This window comes from Coregonus lavaretus (genome assembly GCF_964263955.1).
Source record: "Coregonus lavaretus genome assembly, chromosome: 18".
Classification (NCBI taxonomy): Eukaryota; Metazoa; Chordata; class Actinopteri; order Salmoniformes; family Salmonidae; genus Coregonus; species Coregonus lavaretus.
Genome location: NC_140005.1, coordinates 10,328,992 through 10,350,423, shown reverse-complemented (window position 1 = coordinate 10,350,423; position 21,432 = coordinate 10,328,992). Strand labels below are relative to the sequence as shown.

The 21,432-nt window shown below is 45.0% G+C and overlaps 1 protein-coding gene across 1 annotated transcript in view; it reads left to right on the top strand.

Moving 5' to 3' along the window:
* The first annotated feature begins 1,419 nt into the window (after positions 1-1,419).
* Positions 1,420-21,432, top strand: part of LOC311146089 (oxidation resistance protein 1-like) — a 36,859-nt gene continuing 16,846 nt past the window's right edge. The window contains exons 1-12 of the mRNA XM_084182556.1: positions 1,420-1,566; positions 3,416-3,606; positions 5,587-5,666; positions 9,235-9,408; positions 9,834-9,965; positions 11,624-11,808; positions 14,509-14,912; positions 15,202-15,364; positions 15,629-15,806; positions 16,396-16,512; positions 19,574-19,726; positions 20,068-20,163. Coding sequence (XP_084038682.1) covers positions 1,502-1,566; positions 3,416-3,606; positions 5,587-5,666; positions 9,235-9,408; positions 9,834-9,965; positions 11,624-11,808; positions 14,509-14,912; positions 15,202-15,364; positions 15,629-15,806; positions 16,396-16,512; positions 19,574-19,726; positions 20,068-20,163 — 1,938 coding nt within the window. The 5' untranslated portion in view covers positions 1,420-1,501. The remainder of the gene's footprint in view (positions 1,567-3,415; positions 3,607-5,586; positions 5,667-9,234; positions 9,409-9,833; positions 9,966-11,623; positions 11,809-14,508; positions 14,913-15,201; positions 15,365-15,628; positions 15,807-16,395; positions 16,513-19,573; positions 19,727-20,067; positions 20,164-21,432) is intronic.

Below are 21,432 nucleotides of genomic sequence, written 5' to 3'. Positions count from 1 at the left end.
TGAGGTTAGTGTAGAAACAAATCTTCTGGTGCAAGAAAGAAAATGGAAAATATATTACATAAATCACAGGAGTTCCATTCATTGCATCAGAACTCAGGCCCAAAGGAATTTGAGCACTAGCCCTAATAGACTGTGTTGCAAATGAAGCAAATAAAATATGTTATGTCTGCTTGTCAAGAAATAAGGCAACAAGAATCCCTATCAATCAATCAATCAATACAATTTATTTATAAAGCCCTTTTTACATCAGCAGATGTCACATAGTGCTATACAGAAACCCAGCCTAAAACCCCAAACAGCAAGCAATGCAGATGTAGAAGCACGGTGGCGAGGAAGAACTCCCTAGAAAGGCAGGAACCTAGGAAGAAACCTAGAGAGGAATCAGGCTCTGAGGGGTGACCAGTCCTCTTCTGGCTGTGCCAGGTGGAGATTATAAGAGTACATGGCCATTAAGGCCAGATTGTTCTTCAAGATGACCAGCAGGGTCAAATAATAATCAGTGGTTGTAGAGGGTGCAACAGGTCAGTACCTCAAGAATAAATGTCAGTTGGCTTTTCATAGCCAAACATTCAGAGGTCGAGACAGCAGGTCCGGGACAAGGTAGCATGTCCGGTGAACAGGTCAGGGTTCCATAGCCGCAGGCAGAACAGTTGAAACTGGAGCAGCAGCACGACCAGGTAGACTGGGGACAGCCAGGAATCATCAAGCCAGGTAGTCCTGAGGCATGGTACTAGGGCTCAGGTCCTCCGGGAGGGGAGTGAGAGATAGAGAATTAGAGGGAGCGTACTTAAATTCACACAGGACACCAGATAAGACAGTAGAATTACACCAGATATAACAGACTGACCCTAGCCCCCCGGCACATAGACTATTGCAGCATAGATACTGGAGGCTGAGACGGGGGGGACACTGTGGCCCCATTCGACAATACCCCCGGACAGGGCCAACCAGGCAGGATATAACCCCACCCACTTTGCCAAGGCACAACCCCCACACCACTAGAGGGATATCAACAGACCACCAACTTACTACCCTCCTCCACCGCACGACCCCGAGGATGCATGTACATTCAATATACCTGCATCCACTTCCTGGCTTCTCTTCCCTGGCATGTTTCTTGCCTATAGTCTTTGAGAGCATTGTCTCAATACGAAAAGTTATTTTTTTAAGAGGATCTACGTTGCTTATTTGACAATGTTTCCAGCGCAATCTTATACCCCTGCTAAAATGCTCTGAGTCATCATGGATTCTCGAGTTGAATTGAATTGAAAGGCCTGACTTCATTACTTGGAGCTTATGCACTCAGTCTCACTCTCATTCTTCTAGGTGCACTAACTTTTACTCTCCTGTAGGTACGATTACAGGAGCTTAATAAGCATGGAGACTGAACGGAGGAGCAATGCTAGCAGAGCCCCTCAACCTACCAGAACATCGCTGTTGTCAACATCACAGTAGTCGCCGATAGGTCCCTGAGAAGGCCTTCTTGCAAACCCTCAGAGCCATGGAACATAAACTACAACAGAGGGACAAAAACAGGCCCAGCTACTTTGGCAACGTCAAGACCAGGTCAGACCTGCGATTAAACCGTTTATTGGCTAAAAATTAAGAAAAGCACTGCTTAGACTTGTTGTGAGTGATGCATTGTTTAGTTATTCCCAGAATGTGTCAGCCTGTACAGTGTTTCTCTCCCGAGATGAAGTGTTGAGGTGAAGGGAGCACTGCAGCACAAAACAGGCGATGTACCGTATACAGCACTCATCACCATTTTTTTATATAGTCACTCTTGTGAATGTACTTCTCCTTTGAAAAAACAAACACAAACAGTCATGGGCATTACGTGGGAGAGAGGAGTGCAGGTGCTTGCCAGGAACAGCAACAGCCTATTCCGAACTCCCACAATCCTGCATGAATCAACAAAATATAAACGCAACATGCAACAATTTCAAAGATTTTACTGAGTTACAGTTCATATAAGGAAATCAGTCAATTGAAATAAATTCAATAGGCCCTAATCTATAGATTTCACATGACTGGGAATACAGATATGCATCTGTTTGTCACAGATACCTTAAAAAAAAGTAGGGGCGTCGATCCAGAGCATTCCAAACATGCTCAATGGGTGACATGTCTGGTGAGTATGCAGGCCATGGAAGAACTAGGCCATGGAAGAACTGCAACATTTTCAGCTTCCAGGAAATATGTACAGATCCTTGCGACATGGGGCCGTGCATTATCATGCTAAAACATGAGGTGATGGCGGCGGATGAATGGCATGACAATGGACCTCAGGATCTTGTCACGGTAGCTCTGTGCATTCAAATTGCCATCGGTAAAGTGCAATTGTGTTTGTTGTCCATAGCTTATGCCTGCCAATACCATAACCCCACCGCCACCATGGGTCACTCTGTTCACAACGTTGACATCAGCAAACCGCTCGCCCACACAATGCCATACACGCTGTTGCCATCTGCCCTGTACAGTTGAAACTGGGATTCATCTGTGAAGAGCACACTTCTCCAGCGTGCCAGTGGCCATCGAAGGTGAGCATTTACCCACTGAAGTCGGTTACGACGCCGAACTGTAGTCAGGTCAAGACCCTGGTGAGGACAACGAGCACACAGATGAGATTCCTTGAGACAGTTTTTGACAGTTTGTGCAGAAATTATTTGGTTGTGCAAACCCACAGTTTCATCAGCTGTCCGGGTGGCTCGTCTCAGACCATCCCGCAGGTGAAGAATGCAGATGTGGAAATCCTGGGCTGGCGTGGTTACATGTGGTCTGCGGTTGTGAGGCCAGTTGGACATACTGCCAAATTTTCTAAAATGACGTTGGAGGCGGCTTATGGTAGAGAAATGAACACTACATTCTTTGGCAACAGCTCTGGTGGACATTCCTTCAGTCAGCATGCCAATTGCACGCTCCCTCAATTTGAGACATCTGTGGCATTGTGTTGTGTGACAAAACTGCACATTTTAGAGTGGCTTTTTATTGTCCCCAGCGCAAGGTGCACCTGTGTAATATTATGCTGTTTAATCAGCTTCTTGATATGCCACAGCTGTCAGGTGTATGGATTATCTTTGCAAAGTAGAAATGCTCACTAAAAGGGATGTAAACAAATTTGTGAACAACATTTGAGAGAAATAAGCTTTTTGTGCGTATGGAACATTTCAAGGATTTTTTAATTTCAGCTCATGAAACATGGGACCAACACTTTACATGTTGCGTTCATATTTCTGTTCAGTATATCACTTTTCTTTTTTATATGCCAGGCAAAATCATAGAGAATCATAGCTGATTGCCTCAAAAGGGTATCAACTCAGGTGACACACAATTTATACTCTAACCCTAACCGATATAAATAGGGTCAGTAGTCTTCCCTACCACCAGTATCCCTTCTGTTCTGACTCCCCACCAGACTGGGGTCCAAGCTCCCTCCTGGTGTCGCTCAGCCCCCCGGCCTCATCGCAGGCCCCTCGGAGACAGGGCCTCAGACCGGCCCAACCAAGGAGGCCAGGGGCAGCGGTCAGTCCCACCGTGCCGTGGGGCGTCCCCTTGACCACGTCCGCCACATCCGGAACCCCCAACTGCGCCAGTATTACCTCCAAGGTGAGGTATCTCTTAACATGGTTATATAGATATCTAGGACAGCCTGTGCTTTGTTTGCCCCAGTAGGGGCTTGGTAGCTGCAGTAGTTCCATATCCAATTATTTATATGGCGTTTATAAATGTGTTGTGTATTTTCGTCGCAAACAACCTACAGAATGACAGATAACACACTTAAAGGAAGGTTGGTAAGGAGAATTCCTCTCTAGCATTTATTCAACTTATGAGGAATTGCAACACTGCAGCTAGGAATGACAATTATACAACATACAGTACCAGTCAAAAGTTTGGACACACCTACTCATTCAGAATATTAGTGAAGACATCGAAACTATGAAATAACACAAATGGAATCATGTAGTGACCAAAAAAGTGTTAAACAAATCAAAATATATTTGCCACCCTTTGCCTTGATGACTGCTTTGCACACTCTTGGCATTCTTTCAACCAGCTTCACCTGGAATGCTTTTCCAACAGTCTTGAAGGAGTTCCCAAAAATGCTGAGCACTTGTTGGCTGCTTTTCTTTCACTCTGCCGTCCGACTCATCCCAAACCATCTCAATTGGGTTGAGGTCGGGGGATTGTGGAGGCCAGGTCATCTGATGCAGCACTCCATCACTCTCCTTCTCTCTCTTCTTCTAATTGGTGTCCTTTAGAAGTGCTTTCTTTGCAGGAATTCAACCATGAAGGCCTGATTCACACAGTCCCCCCTGAACAGTTGATGTTGAGATGTGTCTGTGACTTGAACTCTGTGAAGCATTTATTTGGGCTGTAATTTCTGAGGCTGGTAACTCTAATGAACTTATCCTCTGCAGCAGCGGTAACTCTGGGTCTTCCATTCCTGTGGCGGTCCTCATGAGAGCCAGTTTCATCATAGTGCTTGATGGTTTTTGCGACTGCACTTGAAGAAACTTTCCAAGTTCTTGAAATGTTCTTTATTGACTGACTTTCATGTCTTAAAGTAATGTTGGACTGTGTTTTCGCTTTGCTTATTTGAGCTGTTCTTGCCATAATATGGACTTGGTCTTTTACCAAATAGAGCTATCTTCTGTATACCCCCCTACCTTGTCACAACACAACTGATTGGCTCAAACGCATTAAGAAGGAAAGAAATTCCACAAATTAACTTTTAGCAAGGGACACCTGTTAATTGAAATGCATTACAGGTGACTACCTCATGAAGCTGGTTGAGAGAATGCCAAGAGTGTGCAAAGCTGTCATCAAGGCAAAGGGGGGCTATTTGAAGAATCTCAACGCTTAGTGGTTAAGAGCGTTGTACCAGTAACCGAAAGGTCGCTGGTTCTAATCCCCAAGCCGACTAGGTGAAAAATCTGTCGATGTGCCCTTGAGCAAGGCACTTAACCCTAATTGCTCCTGTAAGTCGCTCTGGATAAGAGCGTCTGCTAAATGACCAATTTATTTTAATTTAATTTAACTGTAGAGGTGCAAGTTTTGTAATAAGTTGCTCGGTTTCACACTAGGAAACAATTATCCAAGAACTGTAGAGATTGCAAGATGCCTTCTGCCTCACGTATTCTATATTGTAGTATTTCTTTAGGATTATATTCAGTACCGAGGGCACTGACACAGAACTTTGATATTCTCTTTTGGGATTTTACTTCTGGTCTAGGTTGTAGCACACAAACACTCACATACACACACACACAGTGTGTCAGCGCGAACACAGCTGCTTTGTTGCAGTCAGGCCTGACGTTCAAGGAGAAACCTCAGTACCTTTAATACATCTCCAAAACATCCATAATGTCTCATGTGCCTCAGGAGATGCCACATTTTGTAAAGATGCACGCCACATACAGGGCTAGATTTAAGGGAGTTATTTTGCATGAGTTAAAATGATATACAGGACCACAAACAAGTAGATTCGGAGAAACAGCTGTTGTATTTCAGGAGCAGAGAGAATTGGTGGAAAGAGTCATCATCCATTGCTTATCAACACAATGTTTTTACATCTTGCCTTCGTAGAGGCTACATGGCTACCAGAGCGCGCCACAGCTAAATCCAAGGAAGAGGGTCAACCATCTGATGACAAAGCAGACTGTATGGTGAGTCACAATCTCATGTAGACCTACTCGTAGCTCAATAATGATAACATGTTTAAGACCGGCTGTACCCACACACTTGATAACCAATACATTGCATAATACTGTATATATGGCATTGAAAGATGCTGATAAAGATGTTCAAAGGTCAGACAAGCTGTATTTCAGTGAAACAGTGTTCAGAGATCAGTCCCAGATCTTCCCTATTTCAATGGGTATCCACAGGTATATTCAGAAGCTCTACAACAATTATAATGGGAGGACAGTGTGTTCCAAGGTATGTGTTGAAAATAAATGCTGGTAATTCTATTATAGACAGATTTAGAAGCTTCTATTACTACAGCTTTTAAATGTTGTTATCAGATCATGTCTTTCGTAAAGCATATATGGATATGTGGAACTACTGTAGGAACCTAAACGTACTTAAAATCAAGGCAAAACCATGTATTCATGTATAGAAAATCCCCATCTAATGCATTTCTGTCTAGAAAATATACAATGCCAGTCAAAATGTTGGACACACCTACTTATTCCAGGGTTTTTCTTTATTTTTACTATTTTCTACATTGTAGAATAATAGTGAAGACATCAAAACAATGAAATAACACATGGAATAATGTAGTAACCAAAAAAGTGTTAAACAAATCAAAATATATTTTATATTTGAGATTCTTCAAAAAGCCACCTTTTGCATGATGACAGCTTTGCGCACTCTTGGCATTCTCTCAACCAGCTTCATGAGGTAGTCACCTGGAATGCATTTCAATTAACAGTTGTGCCTTGTTAAAGGTTAATTTGTGGAATTTATTTCCTTAATGCGATTGAGCCAATCAGTTGTGTTGTGACAACGTAGGGGGGTATACAGAAGGTAGCCCTGTAGCTCAGTTGGTAAAGCATGGCGCTTGCAATGCCAGGGTTGTGGGTTCGATTCCCACGGGGGGCCAGTATGAAAAATGTATGCACTCACTAACTGTAAGTCGCTCTGGATAAGAGCGTCTGCTAAATGACTAAAATGTAAAATGTAAATGTAAAAGACCAAGTCCATATTATGGCAAGAACAGCTCAAATAAGCAAAGAGAAACGACAGTCCTCATTACTTTAAGACATGAAGGCCAGTCAATCCGGAAAATGTCAGAATTCGCAAAAACCATCAAGCGCTATGATGAAACTGGCTCTCATGAGGACCACCACAGGAATGCAAGTCCCAGAGTTACCTTTCTGCTGCAGAGGATAAGTTCATTAGAGTTACCAGACTCAGAAATTGCAGCCCAAATAAATGCTTCACAGAGTTCAAGTAACAGACACATCTCAACATCAACTGTTCAGAGGAGACTGTGTGAATCAGGCCTTCATGGTTGAATTCCTGCAAAGAAACCACTACTAAAGGACACCAATAAGAAGAAGAGACTTGCTTGGGCCAAGAAACACGAGCAATGGACATTAGACCGGTGGGAATTTGTCCTTTGGTCTGGAGGCCAAATTGGAGATTTATGGTTCCAACCACCGTGTCTTTGTGAGACGCGGTGTGGGTGAACGGATGATCTCCGCATGTGTATTTCCCACCGTAAAGCATGGAGGAGGAGGTGTTATGGTGTGTGGGTGCTTTGCTGGTGACACTGTCTGGGATTTATTTAGAATTCAGGGCACACTTAACCAGCATGGCTACCACAGCATTCTTCAGCGATACGCCATCCCATCTGGTTTGGGCTTAGTGGGACTATCATTTGTTTTTCAACAGGACAATGACCCAACACACCTCCAGGCTGTGTAAGGGCTATTTTACCAAGAAGGAGAGTGATGGAGTGCTGCATCAGATGACCTGGCCTCCCAAATTGAGATGGTTTGGGATGAGTCGGACAGCAGAGTGATGGAAAAGTAGCCAACAAGTGCTCAGCATATGTGGGAACTCCTTCAAGACTGTTGGAAAAGCATTCCAGGTGAAGCTGGTTGAGAGAATGCCAAGAGTGTGCAAAGCTGTCAAGGCAAAGTGGGGCTATTTGAAGAATTTATTTAACACTTTTTTTGGTTACTACATGATTCCATATGTGTTATTTCATAGTTTTGATGTCTTCACTATTATTCTACAATGTAGAAAATAGTAAAAATAAAGAAAAACCCTTGAATGACCCTTGAACTTTTGACCAGTAGTGTACATACATACAGTACATACATACAGTATATGACACTGGTAACTCCCTGCTCTGTCCCTGTATCTGCATTCAAATAAAATCAAATTTTATTTGCCACATGCGCCGAATACAACAGGTGTAGACATTACAGTGAAATGCTTACTTACGAGCCCTTAACCAACAATGCAGTTTTGTTAAGAAAAAGTAAAATAAATAAAAAGTGTTAAGTAAAAAAATTTAAGCAAATAACTAAAGAGCAGCAGTAAAATAAAATAACAGTAAGGAGGCTATATACAGGGGGGTACTGGTACATAGTCAATGTGCGGGGGCACCGGCTAGTCGAGGTAATTGAGATAATATGTACATGTGGGTAGAGTTAAAGTGACTATGTATAAATAATAAACAGAGTAGCAGCAGCGTAAAGGAGGGGGATGGGGTGGGGGGGCAGTGTAAATAGTCCGGGTAGCCATGATTAGCTGTTCAGGAGTCTTATGGCTTGGGGGTAGAAGCTGTTGAGAAGCCTTTTGGACCTAGACTTGGGTCTAGGTCCAAAAGGAGAACAGTCTCTAGAGAGAACAGTCTCTGACTAGGGTGGCTGGAGTTTTTGACCATTTTTAGGGCCTTCCTCTGACACCGCCTGGTATAGAGGTCCTGGATGGCAGGAAGCTTGGCCCCAGTGATGTACTGGGCCGTAGCACTACCCTCTGTAGTGCCTTGCGGTCGGAAGCCGAGCAGTTGCCATACCAGGCAGTGATGCAACCAGTCAGGATGCTCTCGATGGTGCAACTGTGGAACTTTTTGAGGATCTGAGGACCCATGCCAAATCTTTTCAGTCTCTTGAGGGGGAATAGGCTTTGTCGTGCCCTCTTCACGACTGTCTTGGTGTGTTTGGACCATGATAGTTTGTTGGTGATGTGGACACCAAGGAACTTAAAGCTCTCAACCTGTTCCACTACTGAACCTTCTCCTTACTCAACATGTGGCACTGTGAAATGTGACAGAAATGTGACAGAAATAACACGTAACACACTAATTGCAGGCCTGCGGGTATGATCAGCTTCATACCATTTGATGAGAAACTGGACAAAATGTACATCGTGATCTTTTATCTCCATACGTGTATTTTCCTTCCAGTATAATGATCAAACGTCAGCGTAGTGACATAATATGTTGCTATTTTGTTTGTACCTTCCACTATGGATTTGACATGCAAAGTGAGTGACAGAGAATAGCCTTCACCACATAGCCTTCTGAGAAAACCTATTTGCATTGTTACCAATCAAGCGTCCAGCAGGCTACAGATGAGACCGCAGATGTGAAGTTCACAGTTAGAAAGAGGAAGTGGGAGGTCCTAGACTGGGCAGAGTATTATTAACAGCAGTGAGTGAGTGTGTGTTGTTCTGTTCTGTGTTGTGATGTTTCTCCGCGCTTCCATTTTGAAGCACCTCCGCGTTCCCAGGAGTAAAGGCTCTGGCCAAGGCTCATCTCCCGTGGCGACGTACCCTGACCCCAACCTCAGGCTGGGGCCAGATTTGGACACTGTCCCAGGGCTTTCTCCGGCCCCATCGGCCAGCCCACACTCCCCGTCACCGGACGCAGAATATGACAAACTACTGGTAAGGATAATTTGGATAAATGGATAAATCTATTCCACAATCCATACAGAACAGGAAGTACATTTAACAATGTTTTTAAATGATTTAACCATGCTTTCCTGTCTCTTGTCAGGCCTTTAATGGAGTGTGCTTTTGGTGTGGTGAAACTTGTTAAGAGCGGCTAAATTAGCTTAGCGGAGCTGAAATTGTTCAATAGAAACGAGAGTCAATGCAGGACTGGAAAAACTCTTAGCTATTGGCAATGATTGATTGTTTCTTCAAATGCTGTTCTTTTGGAAGCTGCTTAGTCAGCTTTCAATTTAAAGCACTGTTTTAATGAGTGGAGAATGCCTGCTTTAAACACTGCGCTAACTGAAGTCGGGGGGATCAAAAAAAGGGAATTTCCTCTGCTGTGTTAAAAACTGTGCTTGCTTTGATTCTCATAGGATGTGGAGGCGGTGCCAATGCCTGATGGACAGCTCTGCCTACTGGCCCTCCCACCTGAGTGTTCCCTGGGGGAGGGGCCAGCTGCCATGCCGTGCCTCAAGCTCTTCTGCCGCTACATCACTGACCGCAAGGTGGGTGGAGACGAGTCATTCTCACTCATTCCTCTCTAACCTCTTGCTGACCTCTGTTTCACCACCAACTCACCTCTCTCACCACCCACTCACCACCTGTACTGCACTGACACAAATGACTGATGATTGACTGAAAGACATTGGTAATAAGAAGATTGTAGGAGCTGTATTGTTAGACTTCAGTGCAGCCTTTGATATTATTGACCATAATCTGTTCTTGGAAAAACATATGTGCTATGGCTTTACATCCTCTACCGTATTATGGGTTGAGAGATATCTATCCAATAGAACACAGAGGGTTTTATTTAATGTAAGCTTCTTTAATGTAAAACATGTCAAGGGTGGCATTTCGCAAGGCATCTCTCTTGGCACTCTAATGATCTACCACTAGCATGTCACCTTACACTGTAAATTGTCATGGTCAAGGCATATTGATTCAATTGTTGTAGAGATACTCAGCATTTTCTAACACCACAGTTGACCAAAAAAGTCACGCAGGATCTAGTTTGATCTAATCTTGACTATTGCCCGGTGATATGGTCAAGTGCTCCATGTCACCCCGCTCCTCATGTCACCCCGCTCCTCCGTACACTCCACTGGCTTCCGGTTGAAGCTCGCATCTACTACAAAACCATTGTACTTGCCTACGGAGCTGTGAGGGGAACGACACCTCCTTACCTTCAGGCTCTGATCAGTCCCTACACCCAAACGAGGGCACTATGTTCATCCACCTCTGGCCTGCTAGCCCCTACCTCTACGGAAGCACAGTTCCCGCTCAGCCCAGTCAAAGCTATTCGCTGCTCTGGCACCCCAATGGTGGAACAAGCTCCCTCACGATGCCAGGACAGCGGAGTCACTGACCACCTTCCCGAGACACTTGAAACTTTACCTCTTTAAGGAATACCTGGAATAGTGTAACAGTAATCCTTCTAATTTTTACAATTGAGACATGGATTGTGTATGTTGTCATTCAGAGGGTGAATGGCAAGACAGAAAATGTAAGTGCTTTTGAACAGGGTATGGTAGTAGGTGCCAGGCGCACCAGTTTAAGTGTGTCATGAACTGCAACGCTGCTGGGTTTTTCACGCTCAACAGTTTCCCGTGTGTATCAAGAATGGTCCACCACCCAAAGGACATCCAGCCAATTTGACACAACTGTGGGAAGCATTGAAGTCCACATTGGCCAGTATCCCTGTGGAACGCTTTCGACACCTTGTAGAGTCCATGCCCCGACGAATTTAGTCTGTTCTGAGGGAAAAATAGGGGGGATGCAACTCAATATTAGGAAGGTGTTCTTAATGTTTTGTTCACTCAGTGTATATGTACTAATGTATGTGTGTAACTGTCCGTATAACCTTTTTTGGTTCTATTGTTCTTATTTAAAATGTGTGTAGTTCTGTCCTTGAGCAGTTCTTGTCTATTGATGTTCTGTATTATGTCATGTTTCATGTTTTGTGTGGATCCCAGGAAGAGTAGCTGCTGCTTCAGAAACAGCTAATGGGTATCCTAATAAAATACAAAAAATACCTGCTCATCTCTCTCACCACCCACTCATCTATCTCATCTCTCTCCTCTCTCACCATCCACTCATCTATCTCATTTCTCACCTCTTTCTTCATATGCTCACCTGTCTCTCACCCCTCTCTCTCTCTCACCAGGGTGTGGTTTCTGGTATCTTGCTGGTGACGTCCAATAAGATGTTCTTTGACCCGTGTAAGACTCACCCGTTGGTGATAGAGCACGGCTGTGAGGAGTACCTGCTGTCCTGCTCAGTGGACAGCCTGGCCTCGGTCTCCTTCTACTCTGACATCTCCCACGTGCACTTTAACTCCTCCACACACAGGTCAGCACTGAATGACTATGTGCACGTTCAAGGCACACACCGATTTGGTGCAGCTCTGCACAAATCAACATATCTTCACAATGCCTGGGAAGGCGTTTTAATTTATGAGGTCACTATAATGATTCTATATTCTGCGCAGACCTGTGTCAAATTGGTGTGTCTGGAATACGCACTATGACTGGTTTAGTGTGGGTCTTTGACATTTTAGTTTGTTACAAAACAAGTAGAGAATCATTGTACCATCTAAACCACTGTGAAATATATTTTCAATAACCAAAAATATTGTATTTTCAGCTGTTTGAAGCTGGTGCACAAAACCGAAAGTAAAAGACACAAAAACTAAACTTAAGAACGGGAAGCATAGAAATAGCGCACATAGAACAGATCTACCACTTCTTAGACTTGCTTTCAATGACAATGACAGATCTATAACTCACATTTTCTATGTGAATTTGGTCAGGTCTCCCAAAAAGTTAACATATGTTGCAGCTTTAAATACTGTATAATCTCTGAAATCTAGCAGTGGAAATGGGGTATACGATATGATACAATATACTTTATTGTCCATTTACATGGAAATTCATTTTGTGAATCCAGCATACACAAGAAAACAATACACTATAATACATATCTGTCCTATGTCCCATTGTTCAGCATCCTACATCTGTCCCATGGCCCACTGTTCAGCATCCTACATCTGTCCTATGGCCCACTGTTCAGCATCCTACATTTGTCCTATGGCCCACTGTTCAGCATCCTACATCTGTCCTATGGCCCACTGTTCAGCATCCTACATCTGTCCTATGGCCCACTGTTCAGCATCCTACATCTGTCCTATGGCCCACTGTTCAGCATCCTACATCTGTCCTATGGCCCACTGTTCAGCATCCTACATCTGTCCTATGGCCCACTGTTCAGCATCCTACATCTGTCCCATGGCCCACTGTTCAGCATCCTACATCTGTCCCATGGCCCACTGTTCAGCATCCTCCATCTGTCCTATGGCCCACTGTTCAGCATCCTACATCTGTCCCATGGCCCACTGTTCAGCATCCTCCATCTGTCCTATGGCCCACTGTTCAGCATCCTCCATCTGTCCTATGGCCCACTGTTCAGCATCCTACATCTGTCCCATGGCCCACTGTTCAGCATCCTCCATCTGTCCTATGGCCCACTGTTCAGCATCCTACATCTGTCCTATGGCCCACTGTTCAGCATCCTCCATCTGTCCTATGGCCCACTGTTCAGCATCCTACATCTGTCCTATGGCCCACTGTTCAGCATCCTACATCTGTCCTATGGCCCACTGTTCAGCATCCTACATCTGTCCCATGGCCCACTGTTCAGCATCCTACATCTGTCCCATGGCCCACTGTTCAGCATCCTACATCTGTCCCATGGCCCACTGTTCAGCATCCTACATCTGTCCCATGGCCCACTGTTCAGCATCCTACATCTGTCCTATGGCCCACTGTTCAGCATCCCCCATCTGTCCTATAGCCCACTGTTCAGCATCCTCCATCTGTCCTATGGCCCACTGTTCAGCATCCTCCATCTGTCCTATGGCCCACTGTTCAGCATCCTCCATCTGTCCTATGGCCCACTGTTCAGCATCCTACATCTGTCCTATGGCCCACTGTTCAGCATCCTCCATCTGTCCTATGGCCCACTGTTCAGCATCCTCCATCTGTCCTATGGCCCACTGTTCAGCATCCTCCATCTGTCCTATGGCCCACTGTTCAGCATCCTCCATCTGTCCTATGGCCCACTGTTCAGCATCCTCCATCTGTCCTATGGCCCACTGTTCAGCATCCTCCATCTGTCCTATGGCCCACTGTTCAGCATCCTCCATTTGTCCTATGGCCCACTGTTCAGCATCCTCCATCTGTCCCATGGCCCACTGTTCAGCATCCTCCATCTGTCCTATGGCCCACTGTTCAGCATCCTACATCTGTCCCATGGCCCACTGTTCAGCATCCTACATCTGTCCTATGGCCCACTGTTCAGCATCCTACATCTGTCCTATGGCCCACTGTTCAGCATCCTACATCTGTCCCATGGCCCACTGTTCAGCATCCTCCATCTGTCCTATGGCCCACTGTTCAGCATCCTGATGGCCATCAGAATGGAACTTGCCCTGCTCTTATTCTTGCTGAACAGTGGGACCTTGTATCTCCTTTCAGAGGGCAGCAGCTCTAAACATTGGACAATATTGTGTGTAGAGTCCTCTATGATGCGCCTGGCCTTGTTCCTTGCCTGTCTATCATAGCCAATGAAATTGCCCCTTGGACATCTATGATATCAAGGAATGTTTGTTGGGTCAGATATTGCAGAACATGCAACATACACTGAGGATACTAAAAATTAGGAACATCTTCCTAATATTGAGTTGCACACCCCCATTAATTGTGTCTTGCCCATTCACTCTCTGAATGACACACGTACACAGTCCATATCTCAAATGTTTCGAGGCTTAAAAATCCTTCTTTAATCTGTCTCCTCCCCTTTATCTACACTGATTGAAGTGGATTTAACAAGGGATATCAATAAGGGGTCATAGAATTCACCCGGATTCACCTGGGCAGTCTATATCATGGAAAGAGTAGGTGTTCTTAATGTTTTGTACACTGTGTACATAGAAACAACACAACCATCCCAATGCAAGTAACCAAACAACATTGGTTGTTTTTCTGTTACTAGGTGGAAAGGAACTAAAAACATACAGAAAGCTGGCTCCAAAACTGGCAAGACGCTCCAGGAGGGTGGGCGGCTAAGTCGCAGTAGCCCTCCACACCACAAGGGGGAGACTGTCCCAGCACTGGTGTCTGCTGCTACGTTGGAGCTGAGGTCTGCCCTGGCTCTGAGCCTGGTCCAGGGGGTCTCTGAGGAGGAGAAGAGCAGTGACATGGCTGAGTGGCAGCTGGAGGGGAAGGGTAGTCCGCTGGAGGAGCTGGTTATGCAGTCATCCGGGGCTGTGGGAGTAGCCGTGTTGAGCAGTACTGCCACCTTCTGTTGTGGAGGACAGGAGGCAGCAGGGACAAGGATGGAGCTGGTGGACAGAGAGGGGATGGAGAAGCAACAGTCTGTGAGGAATCAGACACCAGGTAAGGAAAGGAATCAAGTCAATAGGTTTATATCATGGTTTTATCCCAAGCAGTATTGTTTAGTTGAGGCCTGCTTGATGTTTGTACAAAGATGGAGGTATCATAACAAATGCTTCCCACTCTCTTTTTCTTTCTGTCGGTTGCCACCCTCGCTCTCATAATTGTTCTCCATCTTTCCCCCTCTCTTTCCCCCTTTCAATCTCTCTCTCTCGCTGTCTCTCACTCGCTCTCTCACTCGCTCTCTCTCGTTCGCTCTTTCTCTCTCATCCTCCCCCTCCCTCTTCTCCAGGCCCCTCTAGACTGTCTTCAGAGACTTCTGGCGGGCTGATGTTCGTCAGGCTGCGACTCCAGCAGTCCGCTGGGAAGAAGAAGGGTGTGGCTGCAGGCTTGCTGCTGGGGACAAACAAAACCTTACCCCGGAGGGACTCCTGGTTCGCCTTCTCCCAGGAGAGGTAACCGTCTGCAGTCTGGAGCCACAGAAACAAACTGTTTTAGTTTAGCATTAACATTCCACTTACATTCTGTGAACATTAACACCTCACACTGACAATGTCTAACATTAACATCAAGTTCAACATGTCTCGTGTAGCAGTTTGAATTGCTGAGGAATGCTGAGGAATGTAGAGACTTTAAGTTGTAACATTTTTTTCTCATTAAAAGTCGGTCAAAGGTCTTTAGCACTACATTTTTCTGCTGTCCTGTCTTGTCGCCTGTAGCTCAGATGAGCTCTACGCCTACCTGAGCCACTGGAGGCCTGACCTGTGCATGCTGGAGGGAGGGTCAGAGGAGGGCGACGAAGAGGAGTTTGTACTGGTTGACGACAGGGAAGAGGAGGAGGAGGAAGAAGAAGAGGAGGTGTCCAAGAACCACGGGCGGACTGGGGAGGACTGGGAGGTAAGTCTGGATTTTACTGGGGAGGACTGGGAGGTAAGTCTGGATTTTACTGGGGAGGATTGGGGAGTAAGTCTGGATTTTACTGGGGAAGACTGGGAGGTAAGTGTGTATTTTACTGGGGAAGACTGGGAGGTAAGTCTGGATTTTCTGGGGAAGACTGGGAGGTAAGTGTGTATTTTATTGGGGAAAACTGGGAGGTAAGTGTGTATTTTACTGGGGAAGACTGGGAGGTAAGTGTGTATTTTACTGGGGAAGACTGGGAGGTAAGTGTGTATTTTATTGGGGAAGACTGGGAGGTAAGTGTGTATTTTATTGGGGAAGACTGGGAGGTAAGTCTGTATTTTAGAGTCTTTGAGGAGAGTCATAAAGAAAGGCCTGATGGACATACAGGTATAGCGTTGACTATAGCGTTAAGTAAAGACCCCTTGTGCACATGTTTGCCTGGGGAAGTTTGGGCAACTGTTTAAAAGTTTGAGAAGTGTCTAGTTTAGGTGGGGTCAGGGGTTGTTGTTCGACATGTGTGTGTCAAGGTTTGGCGAGAGTGGGATTTTAATGGGTTTATAACTCGGTTGTGTGTCTTGTGTTGCAGCTGGTGACAGTGGAGGATGGTAGTGGGAGACTCCTTCTGGACATCGACAAAGATCCAGAGGGACTGTGTGAGATCGCAGCCCAGAGTCGCATCTTAGACACATCGCTTGTCAGAGAGGTGAGTGTGAGCACACATTCACAGACAAAACACATGTCAGAACTTCACAAAACACGCTCCGTCTCATCTAATCACACACACATTCACAATGGAAGATCATTCACAGATCTCATCCATTCTTAGATAAGAAAGAGACATAATTACTTAATTAATCCAAAATGGGAAATTAATGACAGCTTCTCATGACGTGTCGCTGGCCAGTGCCACACATATAGAAGAAATTGCACACGTTACTCTTCTTGCCTCTAGTTCCACAAATGCTTTGACTTGGTCCGGGGTTAAAGTTCAATCCAGAGTCTAAAACTTAACCTGACTTTCCTACTTCTGCCTCAGGCTCCCTCGAGCAGTACTGGCCTTCAGTCAAACACAGTGCCATTCATTTACTGAACCTTCGTGCTGAGTAGAGTACCGACAATATTCTAAACCCCTACTGTGGCCATGTCTCACGAAGGGGGTTAGGTATGAAGGGGGTCAGGTATGAAGGGGGTCAGGTATGAAGGGGGTCAGGTATGAGGTAGAACACTGGTAGTGACCTCCTGTGGAGAGATTTAAAGTTCCAATGCAGCCGTTTTTATCTCAATATCATATAATTTCTGGGTAACAATTCAAATCAAATTTTATTGGTCACATACACATATTTAGCAGATGTTTTTGTGGGTGTAGCGAAATGCTTGTAAACAATTAAGTACAATTACAGTGAGGGAAAAAAGTATTTGATCCCCTGCTGATTTTGTAAGTTTGCCCACTGACAAAGAAATGATCAGTCTATCATTTTAATGGTAGGTTTATTTGAACAGTGAGAGACAGAATAACAAAAAAAAATCCAGAAAAACGCATGTCAAAAATGTTATAAATTGATTTGCATTTTAATGAGGGAAATAAGTATTTGACCCCCACTCAATCAGAAAGATTTCTGGCTCCCAGGTGTCTTTTATACAGGTAACGAGCTGAGATTAGTAGCTGTTACGTTCTCCCCTCGGGTTTAGTTCGTCTGAGGAGAAGACGTAAGTGCCTGCGCACACAAGGTAAAGTAGATGGATGGGGAAGAAATGTGGGGTGTAATGAGCTAAAATAACCAGACAACAACCAGATCTCAAGGTTAGCCCTCGGGGGACATTTAGTAAGATACTTAAAATATACAACACCCATAAAGAAACAGTAATGAAACAAAAATCAATCAAACAAACCAGGGAAGGTAAGAGAAGGGAATATTTGGGAACGGGGTCCAATTAATGAAAATAAACAAAAGGTCCCTCTTCTACACACCTAATCCTTCCTATCACACTCTAAATCCTAACCCACTTTCCTACCTGTTTACCAAAAAATACAAGGGTGACACCCGCCCGGCTAACCTAGTGTGTAAAACAATGGGTTATCTACGTGGGAATGTACACCCATGGGCAGATCTACCTTTCCCTTCTCCAGGACCTAGGTAGAGTGGAATACATCAGGAGGACCGGCTGGAACACAAACAAAGATAAATTAACACAACCAAACAGCCAAACAACAAGTGTCCGCTACCCCCCTCTTCGAGCTCACACGGTAAACAGGTATACTCTCGTCAATCAGCTACAGCTGCCAGGACTCCGGACCGAAGTAAAAACACGTCACACGTAACAGTAGCACACTCTTAAAGGGAGTGCTCCTAATCTCGGCTTGTTACCTGTATAAAAGACACCTGTCCACAGAAGCAATCAATCAATCAGTTTCCAAACTCTCCACCATGGCGAAGACCAAAGAGCTCTCCTTAGGATGTCAGGGACAAGATTGTAGACCTACACAAGGCTGGAATGGGCTACAAGACCATTGCCAAGCAGCTTGGTGAGAAGGTGACAACAGTTGGTGCGAATATTCGCAAATGGAAGAAACACAAAAGACCTGTCAATCTCCCTCGGCCTGGGGCTCCATGCAAGATCTCACCTCATGGAGTTGCAATGATCATGAGAACGGTGAGGAATCAGCCCAGAACTACACAGGAGGATCTTGTCAATGATCTCAAGGCAGCTGGGACCATTGTCACCAAGAAAACAATTGGTAACACACTACGCCGTGAAGGACTGAAATCCTGCAGCGCCCGCAAGGTCCCCCTGCTCAAGAAAGCACATATACATGCCCGTCTGAAGTTTGCCAACTGGGTGAAAGTGTTGTGGTCAGATGAGACCAAAATGGAGCTCTTTGGCATCAACTCAAATTGCCGTGTTTGGAGGAGGAGGAATGCTGCCTATGACCCCAAGAACACCATCCCCACCGTCAAACATGGAGGTGGAAACATTATGCTTTGGGGGTGTTTTTCTGCTAAGGGGACAGGACAACTTCACTGCATCAAAGGGACGATGGACGGGGCCATGTACCGTCAAATCTTGGGTGAGAACCTCCTTCCCTCAGCCAGGGCACTGAAAATGGGTTGTGGATGGGTATTCAAGCATGACAATGACCCAAAACACACGGCCAAGGCAACAAACGAGTAGTTCAAGAAGAAGCACATTAAGGTCCTGGATTGGCCTAGCCAGTCTCCAGACCTTAATCCCATAGAAAATCTGTGGAGGGAGCTGAAGGTTTGAGTTGCCAAACGTCAGCCTCAAAACCTTAATGACTTGGGGAAGATCTGCAAAGAGGAGTGGGACAAAATCCCTCCTGAGATGTGTGCAAACCTGGTGGCCAACTTCAAAAAACGTCTGACCTCTGTGATTGCCAACAAGGGTTTTGCCACCAAGTACTAAGACATGTTTTGCAGAGGGGTCAAATACTTATTTCCCTCATTAAAATGCAAATCAATTTATAACATTTTTTACATGTGTTTTTCTGGATGTTTTTGTTGTTATTCTGTCTCTCACTGTTCAAATAAACCTACCATTAAAATGATAGACTGATCATGTCTTTGTCAGTGGGCAAACGTACAAAATCAGCAGGGGATCAAATACTTTTTTCCCTCACTGTATCTCCCTTTCTTTCCCCTTTTCACGTTAACACTTTATTTTCCGCTCATCTTAAACATAATAGGTGTCTATTCTCCCCTCTCCCGCCACTCTTTCTCCTTCTCCATCTTTCCGTCTTTCTCCAGCTCTCAGCGGAGCTGCCACCCAGGACAGTGGGCCACACGTGGCAGCTGGCTTACAGCACGTCTCGTCACGGCTCCAGCCTCAAGTCCCTCTACCGGAGGCTGAACGGCAGCGACTCGCCTGTACTCATGGTCATTAAGGACTCGCTCAATCAGGTGACCTTTCTATGTACTCAGATTTGTTATTTTCAAGTTACAAACAACCCCCTAATGTTCCACGCACCACCCTCAATATTTTGAATATCTGTCTGACTTAGGTGTAAGAGATTACACAGAAGCGTGTGCCATAGACTACCTGCTTTTCATTTCATTTGCACTATTTACTTGGACACCCACAGGTCAAGAATACTGTGGGGTTAGTTTGAATAACATACCGATTTGCATACAGAGTTTGTTGTGGTCACCTAATGAAGTCCCCCATTGTATGACGTCTGTCTCGTTTGGTTACCAGAGGGTTGAGTTTTGGTTAATGGTAGGTTTGTTTCTTTGTGCCCCAGGTGTTTGGGAGCTACCTCTCTCACCCACTGAGGCCGAGCGAGACCTTCTATGGCACAGGAGAGACATTCCTCTACATGCTGCTTCCTCGCTTCAAGGTCAGCCAAGACACACACACACTATGACTCACACACACACGCTATGACACACACACACACTATGACTCACACACACACACTATGACTCACACACACACACACACTATGACTCACACTGACTCACACACTATGACTCACACACACACACACTATGACTCACACACACACACACACACACTGACTCACACACACACACACACTGACTCACACACTATGACTCACACACACACACTATGACTCACACACACACACACACACTATGACTCACACACACACACACACACTATGACTCACACACACACACACTATGACTCACACACACACACACTATGACTCACACACACACACACTATGACTCACACACACACACTATGACTCACACACACGCACTATGACTCACACACACGCACTATGACTCACACACACGCACTATGACTCACACACACGCACTATGACTCACACACACGCACTATGACTCACACACACGCACTATGACTCACACACACGCACTATGACTCACACACACGCACTATGACTCACACACGCACTATGACACACACACACACACTGACACACACGCACTATGATACTGTCGTAGAAATATTTGACTCAAAAGTAGCCAACTCTAAAATATCTCTCAAGAAACTGGAGCTTGTGATTCCAAAATGTAGACTTTATTATTGCGTAACAAAGCCGAGCTGCTCCATGGAACACCTGCCTCTCCTTGGCTCAAAGATCTCCTTTTATACAAATACAAATGCATAGTCATGCTTACATAGAATATACAGTTACCCCCTTAAGGCAAATTATTAACTTCTTTCAGTGCCACACGTTGTTTTACTCACGAGGGCTACTTGCGCTTCTCTAAATGGGGCCTCTGTATCTTATTAGTGGCGTGACTCAAAAAATTATGTACATACGTACGTTAAAGAACAATCACACTCTGTATTGACTATATTCACTATCCAGACATGCATCTGGAGTACAAAGTATCAATCATGTTCATTCTGTTTTACCCTTAAACTTTCATAACACATTATAAAACATATCAATTAATACTTAAACATGGTTTAAACATGTAATGGCCATAACCCATTCTCAACCACATACATTTAAGCCAATCCCAAAAAGCATCCTCCCAGGATCCTTGCGATTATGTGCATGTGGCTATGTGTCAGGTCATAAGCACAAACAAATGATAACACTAGTTCCATTGTTACTCCAATCTCCACACAGCCACCACGAGGAGTTGTATCTCCATCACATGTC